The following is a 17,454-nucleotide window of genomic DNA, read 5'->3' on the forward strand; positions in this document are numbered from 1 at the left end:
TAGCTGGCCAAGCAGGGCAGACCTTTATTGTAAAATATGGTTTCATAGTTACAAAATAATGTTATACATTGTTAAAATTGCAAAAAAAAAAAAAAGTTCAGTAAAAAGTAGTAAAGTAGTGGTTATAGTTACTAAATGCAAGTACGAATGAAACCCTCTTAAAATCCCTGCACATTTTCTACTAAAGAAGTGAAAGTGAAACTAAACAACTGTACACTTTGAAGGCACTTGTGGCAGCCACAATGTTTCATAGGTAAAAAAACATTTGCAACACACACCCACACACACACGCATACACGCACGCACACACTCGATACAAGTATATATTCAATTTGCAATAAGGTTATGTAAATTAAGCGATTTAAAAAAGCACGACAAATTAGCAGAATATTAAAAAAACAACAACTGTACAATCTAAATATTAAACTTTTTTAGGGTATGGTACAGAGTAGTGTTATTGCGGCGCTCCTTCCTGGCGCCGGCAACTTTTTACACCACCAGGCTCTCGCGGCTGACGGCTCCGTTCTAGGAAAGAACACAAACCCAAGAGTCAGAACCTATAAAATTGTTATAAGTGCACCTCTGCATAACACCGTATATTTTTTAACGTTAAAGGAAACTAAAGAAACAAGATTATCTTACAACAAAAATAACTAATTTAGGAATGTGAGCACTAGGGCGGCAACTAACGACTACTTTTATTGTCAATTATCCATCTACTACCTTAACGATTAGTCGACTATTCGGATTATAAAGCGTACAAAAATTCTGTGGCTCTAAATTAGCCATCGACTTTTAAATTCAGCTTTAGTTATTTTTAAGCTTGTGCTTACAAAAAGGACTGATTTGTTCAAAAATATTTATTTATACCAGGGGACGGCGTGGCGCAGTTGGGAGAGTGGCCGTGCCAGCAACCTGAGGGTTCCTGGTTCAATCCCCACCTTCTACCAACCCCGTCACGTCCGTTGTGTCCTTGAGCAAGACACTTCACCCTTGCTCCTGATGGGTCGTTGTTAAAGCTTTGCATGGCAGCTTCCGCCATCAGTGTGTGAATGTGTGTGTTAATGGGTGAATGTGGAAATAGCGTCAAAGCGCTTTGAGTACCTTGAAGGTAGAAAAGCGCTATACAAGTATAACCCATTTACCATTTAATTCTTAACCTTCTGGACCACAAGGCCCAACTTTTCCACTACAGAGGGGCCTGGGGCCCACTCAAATATTAACACTGAATTAGTCATCTTAATCTTGATTTTAATCATGTTCAGTATTTAAATCTAACCTACAGTTTACGACCTTGTCGAATGGTATGAATGCATGTGTCAATCACAAAGATTATTATCAAGGCTTAGGTCAGCCTGATTACAAAAATAAATACTAATCAAATATGCTGCAAAAATGGATTAAAAATAAATACAATTACCCAGTGCTGAAAATAAATACATTTTAACCAAATTGATAATACGTTTCTTAAAGAAACTGCCAATAAAATTCAAGTGCAAACAAAAATACAGCATCACCATTTTAGTCCTAATTTTTGCACTTAAGAAACTTTTCTATGACTTTAGCTCCATATTTCTTCTGTTTGATATTGTCATTACTACCACAAGTGGTGGGAAAGTGTATTACAGCTGAGTACCGCTGCGGCTGAGAAACATGTTTTTTGGCTGCACAACAATGGTTTAGAAACACTGATTAGTACTGGAACTATGCTGCTTGGTGGGCTGTTACAAAAATTAAAATAACTTGTGTCTATTTCAAAACAAGAACAGGCATAGTATTAAAAAAACAAGGTATTATTTAAAATAAAATAAAAAAAGGACAGTTAAAATAGCAGCAATAAAAATAAATAAAAAAACATGCTTTTTGTGATGTGTTTAAAAAGCTGCACACAGGTATGTAATTGATTATTGATCAACTCCAAACATGTTTTTTTTAATTGACAGGCTTGAGCCATTTGATAAAGAAAAATTTAATTAAATAAAACTCAATAAATAATGATAAATTCAAATTGATCAGCACCATTAACTCAGGAGCACCATACAGTAAGAAGGGGGTTAATATGGACCCATTTGGCGTGGTTTACCTGACACATGAAACGTGACAAATTTGGGGCATGCACTATCCACTTTAGCTGCCAGATGGCAGTGGAGTGTTGAATATCTTCAAATGTGTTTTGTGGCAATTCCAACTTTGACTACAGCGTCAGTTGCTATGTAAAGTGGCGCTTTCCATTATTTTCAGCAGACTGCATTGCAAAATGATTAAACCCTCCTCTTCATCTCACGTGAGATCCATCTAAGAATGAGGCTTATTGCCAACTGTAAATCAAACACACTAACCTACAAAACAAAAATTAGTAGTTTGCACGTTTTGTAGTACCCAGCATGATACTGATAAAGCATGTTCCCCAAGGCCGCACGTGCCTCCCCTGGCATCGCACCCCCACTATTTGAGACCTAATGAGTCAGCTGGTCCCGGCGACACTCACCTTACGTAAGTTGTTTTTCCTCGAAGACGCCACACTCTCGTCGTCGCTGTATGGCGGCGGCAGAGGCTGCAGGTGACTGCTGGGTCCAGAGGGGGGGTTGAGGGGAAGGGGCGGGGGTCCGCGTGGCGCCCTGCTCGCCTCCTCGCTGTCCAGTCGGTCGCGGCTACGGGCCCTCTGCTGCTCGCCAAGCCTCTTCCTCTCCATGGCCTCCCGCAGGAAGGTGTCGTCGTAGTCGTCTCGCCGGTCACGTCCGCCGCCCGCCTGCCGCCCCCTATCCAGGTCCATCAGGTCATCGCGACTGCGGCTGCGCTTTCCCGGCAGGGCACCGTATCCTCCCCCTCCTCTTCGTTGGTCATCGGGGGAGTAGTCACGGCGTCTGCGGTCATCGGTGACTCGATCATAACCGCCGCGGCTGCTCCATTCGTCATCCGAGCTAAAGAGGCGAGCGCACAAGTTGATGTTTCCAACACGGCGCCCCTTTCGACATGCAAAGAGCGCTGACTCACCCTCGCCTTCCTCTGGGCTCGTCCGGACGGCGGTGAGGCGGGTAATCGTCACGCCCGTAGCGGCGGCCGACTTCGTCCAGGTTTTCCATGGAGCGGGCGCGCACACGGTCCCCCATGTAGCCCCGGCGCGGGGGCTCGTCGCGGCGGTGGATGTGCTGCGACACGCTGCTGATGGTACTCATGGCTTCCTCCTCATCGTAGAGGGTCGCCAGGGGCGGCGGCTGGGAGCGACCGGCGCGGCCCCGTGGATCCGCGACGTCGTGCAGCGACGTGACCTCGCTGACGTTGTCCGCTGGCAGGACAAACGGGGGGAAGCATTAATACGGACACATACCCCACAGCCTTACCGATCAATGCCACAAGGTTTTATGTGTGACTGCCAAAACATTCGCATGTAAAATATTCTACACCAAAACTCATCTCTTTATTATTTTCATTCCGCCGCAAAAGTTTGCCGGATTCCATAGCCCACAGTTTTCATCCCAATCAGGGCCGTTCAAGTACCAAAGCGTGAATCGTGAGCTCACGAAAAAAATGTACATCCCAGTGTGAGGAGGCCTGGCCGGCGGACCTGCAGCGAGGCGGGGTACGCCGGGGCCGACTCCGTGATGGCGACGAGGAGGCGTGGTGCGCCGGGGCCGGCTCCGAGACAAGCGTCAGGTGCGTAGATGGCCCACCTGGGCGCAGTTGTGCAATCACCTCTCGCTGTGTAAAAGGGCAGCAGCCGAGAGGAGAGAGGCAGAAGGAGTTGGAGAGCCAGCAGTACATGCAGAGCGAAAGCGACCGAGAGCGAGACGAAGGCGACGACGCGGGAGGCTGAAAAGCAACCGAAGAGCGAGCAGTGGAGGAGGAGCTGAAAAGCGACCCAACAAGACGAAGTTTATTTGAAAAAATAAACAAAGTCACGAAACTGCTCGCCGTCATGTCTGTTCTTGGTGGTCCATGGAACCCGGAGGGAGGAAGACCTCCACACCCAGATTACCCAGAATTCCTAGTCGTCACTTTCAACACCTTCCACTCATTCTGGACAACCACACTACCATTTTCCAAATAAAAAAAAAATTCCAGGAATTCCCAGAACTCCTGGTTTTCCAAAGCCCTATTTTCATCTGAAATGTATTTCTCCAAGTGTTAGCTTGTTTGCTAGTAAATGTTTCATACAATCAGGTAACATATACCCATTATTTATCCTCAAAATTAGCTGAAAACGTGGCAGCAAGCACCTTCAGAGCCAAAGCCTGATACTGCGGGCGTTTAGCTCCATGGCTAGCATGCTCGTCTCTCAAGCCAAAGGTGCTACTTTCGAATCCCGGATGGACCGAAAACACAGAAACTACATGGTCATGGTCGCCGATGACAACCACACATTACATTAGGCTTAAACTAATTAGCTTACCCACAAACATCCGCAGTTTGTTGAATATTTACAACATTTAAGCTAAGTAGGAAATGTGGAGAGAAGGGAAGTTATTCACTCACGGCGATTGTAGTTGGCAGGTCTAGATGGGTCCATGTTGGCCAGTTCTCGCTCCATGTAGTAGATGGCGCGCGTGGCGTTGCCATCAGGGTCCACCTGGATGCGATAGCCACTTCGAGCTGGTCAAAAAAAGGCAAAATAATTTTTTCATAACATATTGTTAATAAAAGAATAAAGTAAAAAAAGCTTAAAGTAAGTGTTGTCCAAAGGGTGTCCAAAGTTTTTCCACTGAGGGCCGCACACTGAAAAACGAAAGCATGCAGCGCCATTTTGATATTTTTAATTTTCAAAACAAATACAATATTTAGATTTTTTTTAAACTGTAGGGCTCCCCCCAAGTTTGGTCCGGGGTTGCCGGAAGGGTGTCATCCATAAAAATGTTAGAAATGAGTCATATATTTAAAAAAATGTAATCATAATTAAAAATTTACGTTTAAATCTCATCAACTTCATGAAAATAAAGTTTTCGGTTTTGTGCCTTTTGGTCGAAGAAAATCATGTGTTTTAGGGCAAAAAAAACCCACATCTGCAATATTTTTCCTCAAAAGGTTTTCAAAGTGGAATATTTTATGTGAAGTAATTGAAGCCTTAATAAGGTCAATAATTCATAACATACATTTTGATTCATTATTATTTTTGAGCAAGGATAAAAAATATGCAATATTTGCCCCCCAAAAATAATTTGAAATATACACAAATATGTAACATTTCCCACAAAAAATACTTTGAAATTTACACAAATATGTAATATTTCCCCTAAAAATACTTTTGAAATATTTTTGGGGTAAAATATTGCATATTTTGTGTCCGCCATAAAAAACGAAAAAGGGCCTAAAACAAAACAAAAAGTATATTAAAAACGTATAATCGATGGATAGATTTGAAGTTGATCTGGACATGTGAGTGTTGAAAGTAAAACAATGTGACCTATTTTTTAACACTTTAAAAAGTGGACCCTTTTGGACCCACAATAATTTTGTAGTGACTTTTATGGTAAAAAAAAAAAAGTGTAAAAAAAAACACAATAATGAATAAAAATCAATGTTGCTCTGAATTATTGACCTATTTACTTACACATCAACTATCTGAAAATCTTTTTGGGGAAAATATTGCATATTTGTTTGCCATAAAAAACATGGAATATTTCATGTGAAGTAATTTGAAACTTGAACATGTCAAAACTTGATAACAGCACTGATTTTGATTCATTATTATTCTTTGAGCAAGGGCAGCTTTGTATTTTTCAGGCATGTGATTTGAACTTAATGAAAAAGACTGACAATAAGCAGAAAATGATTCAACTATTCAATGTCAAAATATAAACAGTAGAAATAATGAAAAAAATGTCAGCTACTGTCTTGTTCTAAAACACCAATGAAAATGAAATGTAGCATTTAGACAGGCTATACTGTAGCAAAAGTCATCACGTCTGCCACAATCATGTGTGTTCTTAAATGTGTAGTCCACGTCTTCCATGTCGAGAGCAGTTTTGATTTGTACTTACATGGTAAAAAACTAAAATTAATGTTTTGGGCATTGTTTTATCCAGATGCATACATTTGTCCAAATGTGGCAAAGTAGACGCATTGTGGATTTCCTGGACGTCGTCTACATCGCTAAAAGAAAAATCTAAGGAAGAGAATCACTCTGCCATCTTTCACAATTTTTTTTCCCATCCATCCATCCATCTTCCTACGCTTATCCGAGGTCGGGTCGCAGGGGCAGCAGCTTAAGCAGGGAAGCCCAGACTTCCCTCTCCCCAGCCACTTCGTCCAGCTCCTCCCGGGGGATCCCGAGGCGTTCCCAGGCCAGCCGGGAGACATAGTCTTCCCAACGTGTCCTGGGTCTTCCCCGTGGCCTCCTACCGGTCGGACGTGCCCTAAACACCTCCCTAGGGAGGCGTTCGGGTGGCATCCTGACCAGATGCCCGAACCACCTAATCTGGCTCCTCTCGATGTGGAGGAGCAGCGGCTTTACTTTGAGTTCCCCCTGGATGGCAGAGCTTCTCACCCTATCTCTAAGGGAGAGCCCCGCCACCCGGCGGAGGAAACTCATTTCGGCCGCTTGTACCCGTGATCTTGTCCTTTCGGTCATAACCCAAAGCTCATGAGGAAGGATGGGAACGTAGATCGACCGGTAAATTGAGAGCTTTGCCTTCCGGCTCAGCTCCTTCTTCACCACAACGGATCGATACAGCGTCCGCATTACTGAAGACGCCGCACCGATCCGCCTGTCGATCTCACGGTCCACTCTTCCCTCACTCGTGAACAAGACTCCGAGGTACTTGAACTCCTCCACTTGGGGCAGGGTCTCCTCCGCAATCCGGAGATGGCACTCCACCCTTTTCCGGGCGAGAACCATGGATTCGGACTTGGAGGTGCTGATTCTCATCCCAGTCGCTTCACACTCAGCTGCAAACCGATCCAGCGAGAGCTGAAGATCCTGGCCAGATGAAGCCATCAGGACCACATCATCTGCAAAAAGCAAAGACCTAATCCTTCAGCCACCAAACCAGATCCCCTCAACGCCTTGACTGCGCCTAGAAATTCTGTCCATAAAAGTTATAAACAGAATCGGTGACAAAGGGCAGCCTTGGCGGAGTCCAACCCTCACTGGACTTACTGCCGGCAATGCGGACCAAACTCTGGCACTGATCATACAGGGAGCGGACCGCCACAATCAGACAGTCCGATACCCCATACTCTCTGAGCACCCCCCACAGGACTTCCCGAGGGACACGGTCGAATGCCTTCTCCAAGTCCACAAAACACATGTAGACTGGTTGGGCAAACTCCCATGCACCCTCAAGGACCCTGCCGAGAGTATAGAGCTGGTCCACAGTTCCACGACCAGGACGAAAACCACACTGTTCCTCCTGAATCCGAGGTTCGACTATCCGGCGTAGCCTCCTCTCCAGCATACCTGAATAGACCTTACCGGGAAGGCTGAGGAGTGTGATCCCAAGATAGTTAGAACACACCCTCCGGTTCCCCTTCTTAAAGAGAAGAACCACCACCCCGGTCTGCCAATCCAGAGGTACCGCCCCCGATGTCCACGCGATGCTGCAGAGTCTTGTCAACCAAGACAGCCCCACAGCATCCAGAGCCTTAAGGAACTCCGGGCGTGACTCATCATAGTAAACCAACCAACCAATCGTGGATTTTCTTATACATAAACCAACCAATCATCATTGATGTTTCCCGTATATTTTGTCTCCTGCCCGTGGAGGTACACTAGTCCATTTATCTCTTTCTCTTCTCCCTCTCTCTTCTTTTGTAGCATGTAGCTTAGCTAACCACTACATGGGTCTAAAAATAGCTAAGCTACGGAAATCGCTACTTGTTTAAAAAAGTAGCAAAACTACTGCCAAGCTACTGGGAAATGTAGTTAAGTAACTTAGATTTTTAAGTTAATCATGGAAATCTGTAGTTTTTACCACTGCAGCCATAAACTGGAATGGATTATCAAAAACCGGACTCATTACGGAAAAACCGTAGTTGTTGGCACGTATGGCAATGAGACGGATTAAGATTTTAACAGACATTGTAGGTCGGATTAAACGAAGAAAAACGGAAAATATTTTTTTATATTTTCACAGAGATAAAAAAGACGGATTTCCGACAAAGGACGGAAAAATCCCATGCCTGGTTATTAGAGTCAACATTGCAACTTGTTTTTATTACATTTCACTTGTTTGCTCTTTTATTCCACTTTGTTTTTTTTGTTTATAATGGTATTTTTAGAATGTGCCGCGGGTCGCAGGTGGACCCCGAGCCACACTTTGGACACCCCTGGTCTTTGTTTTTAAGTTGTACTTGTGGTGTTTAACTCCTTTTTGCACTTACAATAGTTAATCATTGTATTTAAAATCCCCAAGTCTTTGCATTGACTTACTGTGGTCGCCGCCGCCATCTTGGTCGTGCAGCAGAGGCACCTGGGAGCCTTGACCCACTACACAGCAACACACAACAGCGTCATCTTGACTACATACAGACAGGAAGTGACTTTCAAAAATGGAGGCAGGTGATTTATCTGCTTACCAGAGCTCGTGGCGTCGTACTGGCGAGCGTAGCCGTTGTGGGGGGGCGGGACTCCGACGCCGTTGGGCAGCGGAAGCATGGGCATGGGGGGTTGGTTTGTGAGCTGGCCGGCGTACATACTGGGGCCGTAGAGGGTGGACGCGTACTGGTTAGCCATGCCTTTCTTCACCGCCTTCCCTGCTTCGTAGACTGCGGGAGCAAGAAATGTGGGATTTTATTTCATTTTGGGATATTTTTAAAACCAACTAGAGCAGGGATGTCCAAACTTTAAGTCCAAATCTCTGGCAGCCATTTTGATATTTTCTATCTAAAAATAAAATAACTGCTAAAAACAGACACATTTTTTAAAGACAAAACTGTTAGTTTTGTGTTACAGGTGACAAAGTATATTATTAATAATTATTTCTATAAAAATGTCATCTTTTTCACATTGCATTACGGTACATCTTTTTTCTTACATTTTTTGTTGTTTTTTCCAACGATTAATATTACCATTGTGTGACTGCACAACCGGGTGTCAAAAAGTATGCTTTATAAAAATAATGTTTGAATAGTGTTTTTTATCATCAGTGCGGGAATGTGACGTATAATGTAAAGCGTCTTGGGTATCGATCCAGGTCCAGTAAAAAATAAATAAAAATACAAACCATTTACTATTTGTTTATTATTTTATTATAATTTTTATTTTTATTTTGTTATGATTTTATTTTATTATTTTTTATTTATTATTTATTATTATTATTATGACTTTGTTATTGTAATTCATTATTAAGAGTTTTGCTTTTTAACTGACTACTTAGTTTATACCTTCATTTTATTTCAAGAGCTTTTAAGAATTTAAATCAGAGGGTATCCAAACTTTTTGTAAAAAACATATACAGTATTTAAAGACAAAACTTGGGGTTGTATGATAAAGTATACTATTTTTAATTATTAGTATCAAAATGTCAGCTTTTTCTCATTACGTTACATCTTTTTGTTCTTTTTTAACGTTTGTTTTTCGTCCCAATAATATGTTGTGGACCTTTTCCTGTAAGAATAAAATAAAAATATTACAATTGTGTGACTGCGCAACCTAACGTCAATAATTCTGCTTTATAAAAATATTAATGTTCAGTTACACTTTTAATGGTGTTTATTAGTGTAGTAATTTAAAAAAATAATGATGTATACAGTATTTAGAGACAAAACTTTGTGTTATAGGTGACAAAGTATACTATTTTTAATGATTAGTATCAAAATGTCAGTTTTTTCTCATTTTGTTACATCTTTTTGTTCTTTTTTAACATATTGTTTTTTTCCCCAATAATGTGTTGTGGACCTTTTCCTGTAAGAATAAAATAATAATAAAAATAATAATATCACAATTGTGTGACTGCACAACCCAACGTCAAAAATTCTGCTTTATAAAAATATAAACGTTCAGTAACACTTTTAATGGTGTTTATTAGTGAAGTAGTTTCAAAAAATAATGATGTATACAGTTTTTAAAGACAAAACTTTGTGTTATAGGTGACAAAGTATATTAGTATTAATTATTAGTACCAAAATTTCAGCTTTTTCTCATTACATTTTTGTGCCCTTTTATTTAACTAACATTTTTACAGTTTTTTCCAACAATATGCTGCGGGCCGCACTTTGGACACCCCTAAACTTGAGTTACCAAGTGTGGTTGTTAGAGTGCCAATCCTGGCCTACAATCTAATATGGCCGCACGAGAGCCCTTGTGTGCACGTCAAAGAATAATACCAACATGTTTTTTGTTTCTTTTTCCCATAAGTTGAAGGGTACTCACGCGCCCTCGGGCAGCAGCATCGGTCGGGGCAGCAGGGGCAGCTGACGTAGCAGCAGCACGTGTGCGGACAACACTGACACCAGCAGATGGCGATCAGCATCAGCAACAACAGGAAGCCCATCACCACTACCACCACCAGCAGCCAATCTGAAAGGCAGGGAGGACCCACTTCCAATCGGGGAAATTCAACAGATTCAAATGGAAAACAGCAAGGAGACGGGTAGCGGTTGAGAAGTTTGACCTCCGCCGAGGCTCATTGCCTGTGTCCAGTAGGGGACGCTACCACGGGGATGTAACGATAAACCGCGGGACAGTTTATGTTACCTGGAGAGACCGCGACTGATGACTGCACTTTGAAGAACTCACGGACTGACTGACGCTATCTGGCTAGCCTGAATGCTAACATGAAAACAAGAGACATGGACGTCTTTCCACATTTTGAAACGACATACCCCAATCTAAACTGATATAAACACATGACAGCCTGAGCATATTAATTGTGCACATTGAACCTAGAAGCTGTGCTCTTTTACCACACAGTGACCGTTCTCTACTCAGAAGAATGCCAGACGGGTGGGGTTTTTTTACGAAGTGTTCAAGGACCGCAAAACAGAGTAGGACACAACGCATGTTAGTATTAGCTTACAATAGCATTATTTTTGTATTATTTTATTTTCGTAAATTCACGAAAACGTCAGTGTAGTTATTGAGTCTTGGAGAGTTAGCTTCCGCAGCTGGTGAGTCCATGACGATGACTTCTGTTTTGTTTGATCAGCCGTTTTTACTGCCGTGTTACAGACACCGTTTAGAAACAATTAAGGTATGTAAATAATAGGGGTTTAAAAAAAATAGATATTTTCGAATGAAACGCAATTCTTGTGTAACGACTCCTAGTCGATTAAAAAAAATGGTTTTTGTTTTTTCAAAATCTGTCTTGTTCAGCCACTTTATTAAATGTTTGGGTAGAATTTAAACAAACAAAACCAGTTTTCTTTTAACTAAGACGGACACTTATCAGAGCTGTGCATCTATTTTATGGAGGAATGTAGTTGATCATATAACATATGGCAGCCAATGTTATTAAAAAAGTGTTGATTTTCAATCGAGAATCGTTTTGAATCGAGAATTGATTCTGAATTGAATCGTTACCAAGAATCGGATCAAATTGAATCGCGTGATGCCCAACGATTCACAGCCCTAGTAAATAAATATCTACAAATATTTCTGTGAAAATAACTACTTTTACAACGTATATATCTGCGACTTATAGTCCGGTGCGGCTAATACATGGGAAAAATGTTTTTTATTTTTTTATTTAGCGGGCACTGGTTATATACCGGTGCGCTCTATCCTCTGGAAAATAAGGTAAATGCCATCAAATATTCACTATTTATTTTATTGCATAGTCAGTGACACGCCATTTGTGTAGTTAGTCCTCCAAACCCCAGTGAACTGAAAGCTAATGCTAACAGGCTAACGTTTATGTGTGAATGAATGATGGGTTCTCACTTCTCAGTGAAGCGTTTTGAGCGTTAAGAAAAGCGCTATATAAATCTAATCCATTATTATTATTATGTTGTTACTGTGAGATAAACACTGACACGTATTATTTATATATTGTTACTTACAGATAAATACTAACATTATTTATATATTGTTATTTACACATAATTACTGACATGTATTTATATATTGTTATTTACACTGACATGTATTATTTATATATTGTTATTTACAGATAAAAAATGACATTATATATTGTTATTTACAGATATACATACTATTATTTAAATATTGTAATTTACAGATAAACACTGACATATATAATTTATATATTGTTATTTAAAGATTAACACTGACTTGTATTATTTATATATTGTTATTTAAAGATAAACACTGACATGTATTATTATATATTGTTATTTACGGATAAACACTGACATGTATTATTTATATATTGTTATTTACATACAAACACTGACATGTATTATTAATATATTGTTATTTACAGATGAAATGGATCAAAATGACTCGCCTGAGTCTCATGAATTCATCATTTACTGAGAGGATGACTTTCCGTCTGTTGGACACTGAGAACAAGAGCCTGACTATTTTTGTGTAAAATCCAGTACACTTTGTTTTTAAATCATATCATTTTGTAAAATATTTGCATTTAAAAGACATACGACCTGAAGTTGTCGGTTTATTGACGTGAAATCAGTGTAGAACTATAACGTACCACTGGTTTGTGTAAACGACCTGAACGGTGACATGAAGTGGAAACACACCTTTAGTTCCAGGCACTAGAGTTTCCGGGAACTTAAAGAGTCCTGAACTTTTGGTGGGAAAAGGCATTTTGTGGATGTCCAGCTGCGGACTGAGATGCTGATCAAACACACGGAGCCCGAGTCCACCGACACAACTAAGGCTCACCCACTCAGACCTATGAGGACTTGTACTACCTTCCATAACCAGTAATTCAATGCCAGGCAGCAGGTCAGTAGCATTTGACTTTCTCTCTGTGAAAGAAAGATAAAGCCACAATTACTCCATAATGTGCGCTCTACCTACATCACGCGATGGACACCTGCACACACGCCCTCTTTTGTTTAGTTTTTTTGCAGATTCTCTCAAGTTTGCCGGCAACATTTACTTACAACTAGATGGACAAAAGTACTGCGCCAGCAATATAAGTACTCGTTGCAACCTCTAAATGTCTCAAAACTTTTGTCCAAATAGTGCATTCGCGCGGGAGTGGGGAGAGCCAAAGCCAAAGGAGGAGGCAAAGCGGAGAGAAGAGTAAAAAAATGGGGGCGTTTACCCAAAACAATCAGCTCGGTGTAGTCTTCTCCGTTGCCGCTGAGGTCCTGGGATGAGCTGACGGAGCACACGTAGACGCCGCTGTCGCCCCACGCCGTCTGTGCGATGTTCAGGTCGGCGTCTGAAATGGAGCACGCCGCATGCAAGTTTAGTTTGCCACACTGAAAACAAATTAACATGCACATGGCAGCTGTAGTCTAGCCATAACTGCTGCATACTTTGCGTTTTATTGACGATTAGCTCGGAAGATCCCCATCTGTACTGCACATCAAAGCAGAAAAACATTAAATGGAAAAGCTTTTTTAGTGATGTGTGTTTTTAACTAAATATGAATAGAATGTTTACTAAATTATAAATAGTATTGGGCATACAATGATAGTGGCGCCCCGCCACAGCAAAGAGAGCAGTCACATTTTGAAAGGCTCGCTGGTTTTTTTGGTTTGTTTAAAGGCCTACTGAAAGCCACTACTACAGACCACGCAGTCTGATAGTTTATATATCAATGATGAAATCTTAACATTGCAACACATGCCAATATGGCCGGGTTAACTTATAAAGTGCAATTTTAAATTTCCCGCTAAACTTCCGGTTCGAAACGCCTCTGAGGATGACGTATGCGCGTGACGTCAATCATTGAAACGGAAGTATTCGGACACCATTGAAGTCAATACGAAATAGCTCTGTTTTCATGTCATTATTGCACAGTATTCTGGACATCTGTGTTGGTGAATCTGTTGCAATTTGTTCATTGCATTATGGAGAAAGAAGCTGAGCAAGCAAAGAAGAAAGTTGTCGGTGCGAAGCGTCTATTTTGCGAGGGAAGTCAGCAGCAACACGTACACAGCCGGCGCTTCTTTGTTTACATTCCCGAAAGATGCAGTCAAGATGGAAGAACTCGGATAACAGAGACTCTAACCAGGGGGACTTTTGACTTCGATACACAGACGCCTGTAGAGAACTGGGACAACACAGACTCTTACCAGGATTACTTTGATTTGGATGACAAAGACGCAGACGTGCTACCGTGAGTATGCAGCTTTGGCTTCCAAACATTTGATCGCTTGACCGTACGTGCGCGTCACGTGCGTAACTTTGTTTAAATATATACTGTAAGCTTTATGAACCTTGGGTTAGGTGAACGGTCTTTTGGGCTGAGTGATTGTGTGTGTTGATCAGGTGTTTGAATTGTATTGGCGTGTTCTATGGAGCTAGGAGCTAGCAGAGGAGCTAGGAGCTAGCATAACAAACACGTAGGTGTTTTTATGCAGGATTAATTTGTGGCATATTAAATATAAGCCTGGTTGTGTTGTGGCTAATAGAGTATATATATGTCTTGTGTTTATTTACTGTTGTAGTCATTCGCAGCTGAATATCAGGTCACCCCCGGCTCTCACAGCATCTTCCCTATCTGAATAGCTTCAACTCCCCACTAGTCCTTCACTTGCACTTTACTCATCCACAAATCTTTCATCCTCGCTCAAATTAAAGGGGAAATTGTCGCTTTCTGGGTCCGAATCTCTCTCACTTCATGCGGCCATCATTGTAAACAATAGGGAACTTTGCGTATATGTTCAATTGACTACGTCACGCTACTTCCGGTAGGGGCAAGCCTTTTTTTTATCAGATACCAAAAGTTGCGATCTTTATCGTCGTTGTTCTATACTAAATCCTTTCAGCAAAAATATGGCAATATCGCGAAATGATCAAGTATGACACATAGAATAGATCTGCTATCCCCTTTAAATAAAAAAAATTCATTTCAGTAGGCCTTTAACATCCTCAAGTCGTCTCTGTACTCGTCAAGCTCAGAACAGCAGCACACGCCCCCCCTTTCACGATAACAGCGCTGTGCGCAGCATCCGGTCTGACTGCGCTTAGGAAACTTCTCCAGTACTTCTTCTGTTTGCTTTATATTGTCATTACTGTCACAAGTGGTGGAAACGTGTATTACAAATGAGTACCGCTATGGCCCTTTTTTGCGGCAATATGTCCCTGGACACGAGGTCTTAAATTATGACCATTGTATGATCGTGTAACTACTTGGTATCTTATAGATACCCAAATTTGTGGTATCATCCAAAACTAATGTAAAGTATCCAAACAACAGAAGAATAAATATTACATTTTAACAGAAGTGTAGATTAAACATGTTAAAAGACAAAGTAAGCAGATATTAACAGTTAATGAACCAGTAGATTAATAATTCATTTTCTACCACTTGTCCTTAATAATTTTGACAAAATAATAGAATGAAAATAACAATATGTTACTGCATGCCTCAGCAGCTAAATTAGGAGCCTTTGTTTGCTTACTTACTACTAAAAGACAAGTTGTCTATTATGTTCACTATTTTATTTAAGGACAAAATTGCAATAAGAAACATATGCTTAATGTACCCTAAGATTTTTTCTTAAAATAAAGCCAATAATTGCATTTTTTGTGGTCCCCTTTAATTAGAAAAGCATCGAAAATGATCGAAATTCATTTTGGTACCGGTACCAAAACATTAGTATCGGGACAACCCTTAGTATCGGGACAACCCTAATACATACATATTTTATACATACAGTATATACACACGGGCACAATTGAATGCCTTTGTGCAGGTATCATGGCCACAAAGATAACAAGGAGCACATTCTTTGAAACTCACTGTTCAGGACGCTGATCTTGCGTCCCTGGTACTCGGAGCCGAGGGTAACGGAGTTGCCCTGCTTGGACGCCACGATGCGCACCGTGCGCTGGCTGTCGGCACACTCGATGTTGGGGTCATAGTTGGGGTTGTTCTGCGACAGGATGTTGTCCGCGCTGCTGGGGTTGAGCGCCGCCTGGACGGGGTCGCGGCAGTATGACTTGTAGCGCCACATGACCAGAGGGGGCTGTGTGGCCGTGGTCTGGAAGTTGCAGGTGAGGGTGACGGGCTGGAAGAGGATGACCACGTACCTCTTGACCGGAGACTGGACCGGCACGGCCATGGTGTACTCTAGAAGGATAGGAACGTTATGGAAGGATATTCTGCTTGATGACAAACTATTTCATCACAGTATCACTGAGAGTTCCTGATGAGTCAGCCGCCATGACAGTCATAAGTCAGCTCTGCACACTTGGGATGACTCATTCTTTTTTTTTTTTTTTAACCTTTAGGATTCACCTCAAGTTCGGTCCCGGCTCAGTCATAAAATGCTAAAATAAGTCATACATGACTTTTTTCGTTTTTATTCAACGTTGCTCTATACCAGCGGTCACCAACGCGGTGCCCGCGGGCACCAGGTAGCCCGTAAGGACAAGATGAGTAGCCCGCTGGCCTGTTCTAAAAATAGCTCAAATAGCAGCACTGTAGCGGCGAACAGCTGTCTCGTCAGCTGATGCGCGAGCGCGTAACTGCGGCTGCTTGGCAACCAGCCAAACCCCACTTAATAAAATTATATTTTATTTTAGAGCACATCCACATCCCTATTCACCTAGGCAACCCCGGGAAATGTATATAATTCGGCATTATTATCAGTTATACGCGCAGGTATAACGCGGCGCGCTCCCGTCTTGTCTGCTGGTGCGCGAGCCCGGTAATTAGACAGCTGTGTCAAATCAAGGAGTACAAAAGACGCCAGCGCAGAGTAGAGAAAGGTTTGGTTCATTACAGATAACACAGAGTTGTGCCAAAAGTGTACCAAAACCAAAAGCTGAACGGACAGCCGGTAAGATTGCACTTTATTTGTCTTTGTGGGTGTGGCGCACCTGTTGCGCTGGTGAGATGGGGAGGGGAGGGGGAATGTGCGGGGAGTTGTGTGCATGTAGCATGCTTAGTCTGGAGGCTAAATACACACAGTGTTTTCTGTAACTGTTGTTTAGTAAGGAAGTGTTGTGATTCTTTGCTTAGTTTGATAAATGTTGGAGCAGTTTGCTTCATCAGGAGGGTGAAGTCGCTCAACTTAAAGTGTTGGATTTAACTGTGTTGGATCATTGGCTGCTAGTGAGGGCATAGAAAAGGGGTATTTTTCTACCAGTAGACAGCGTTTAAGATTGAGTGTTTCACTGCTAAATTAATAATATATTTATATTGGATATGGATTTTAAATATGTATCTAAAATAAGTGGTTAATTGGTTAGGTATTTATGTATTTGCATATTGGGTTTTCTGCTGCATTTATCTATTGTGTTTCTGGTTTTAAATGTATTTTATATGTATCTTGGTGCATTTATGTTGAGACTATTTAAAATCTGAATTAACTTAAAGGGAAAATATTAATCCATTTTCTTGCACTTGTTTAATTGTTAAGTGTTTGATAGCCTAATTAATAATTGTAAATTATGGGATTGATAATTGATTG

The 17,454-nt window shown here is 41.4% G+C and overlaps 1 protein-coding gene across 2 annotated transcripts in view; it reads right to left on the minus strand.

Annotated features, from left to right (window-relative positions):
- The window catches only part of lsr (lipolysis stimulated lipoprotein receptor), a 28,833-nt gene continuing 11,379 nt past the window's right edge, over positions 1-17,454 (minus strand). Inside the window, exons 2-11 of one of the 2 annotated variants that reach the window (XM_062029869.1) lie at positions 15,780-16,109; positions 13,128-13,247; positions 12,769-12,825; positions 10,307-10,453; positions 8,512-8,700; positions 8,366-8,422; positions 4,474-4,590; positions 2,995-3,286; positions 2,489-2,921; positions 1-525 (exon numbers count right to left, since the gene is read on the minus strand). In XM_062029869.1, the coding sequence (XP_061885853.1) occupies positions 490-525; positions 2,489-2,921; positions 2,995-3,286; positions 4,474-4,590; positions 8,366-8,422; positions 8,512-8,700; positions 10,307-10,453; positions 12,769-12,825; positions 13,128-13,247; positions 15,780-16,109 (1,778 nt within the window). In that variant the 3' untranslated portion in view covers positions 1-489. The remainder of the gene's footprint in view (positions 526-2,488; positions 2,922-2,994; positions 3,287-4,473; positions 4,591-8,365; positions 8,423-8,511; positions 8,701-10,306; positions 10,454-12,768; positions 12,826-13,127; positions 13,248-15,779; positions 16,110-17,454) is intronic. The other variant, XM_062029870.1, reaches the window with a different exon arrangement.

This window comes from Entelurus aequoreus, linkage group LG20, assembly GCF_033978785.1.
Source record: "Entelurus aequoreus isolate RoL-2023_Sb linkage group LG20, RoL_Eaeq_v1.1, whole genome shotgun sequence".
NCBI classification, from domain to species: Eukaryota; Metazoa; Chordata; class Actinopteri; order Syngnathiformes; family Syngnathidae; genus Entelurus; species Entelurus aequoreus.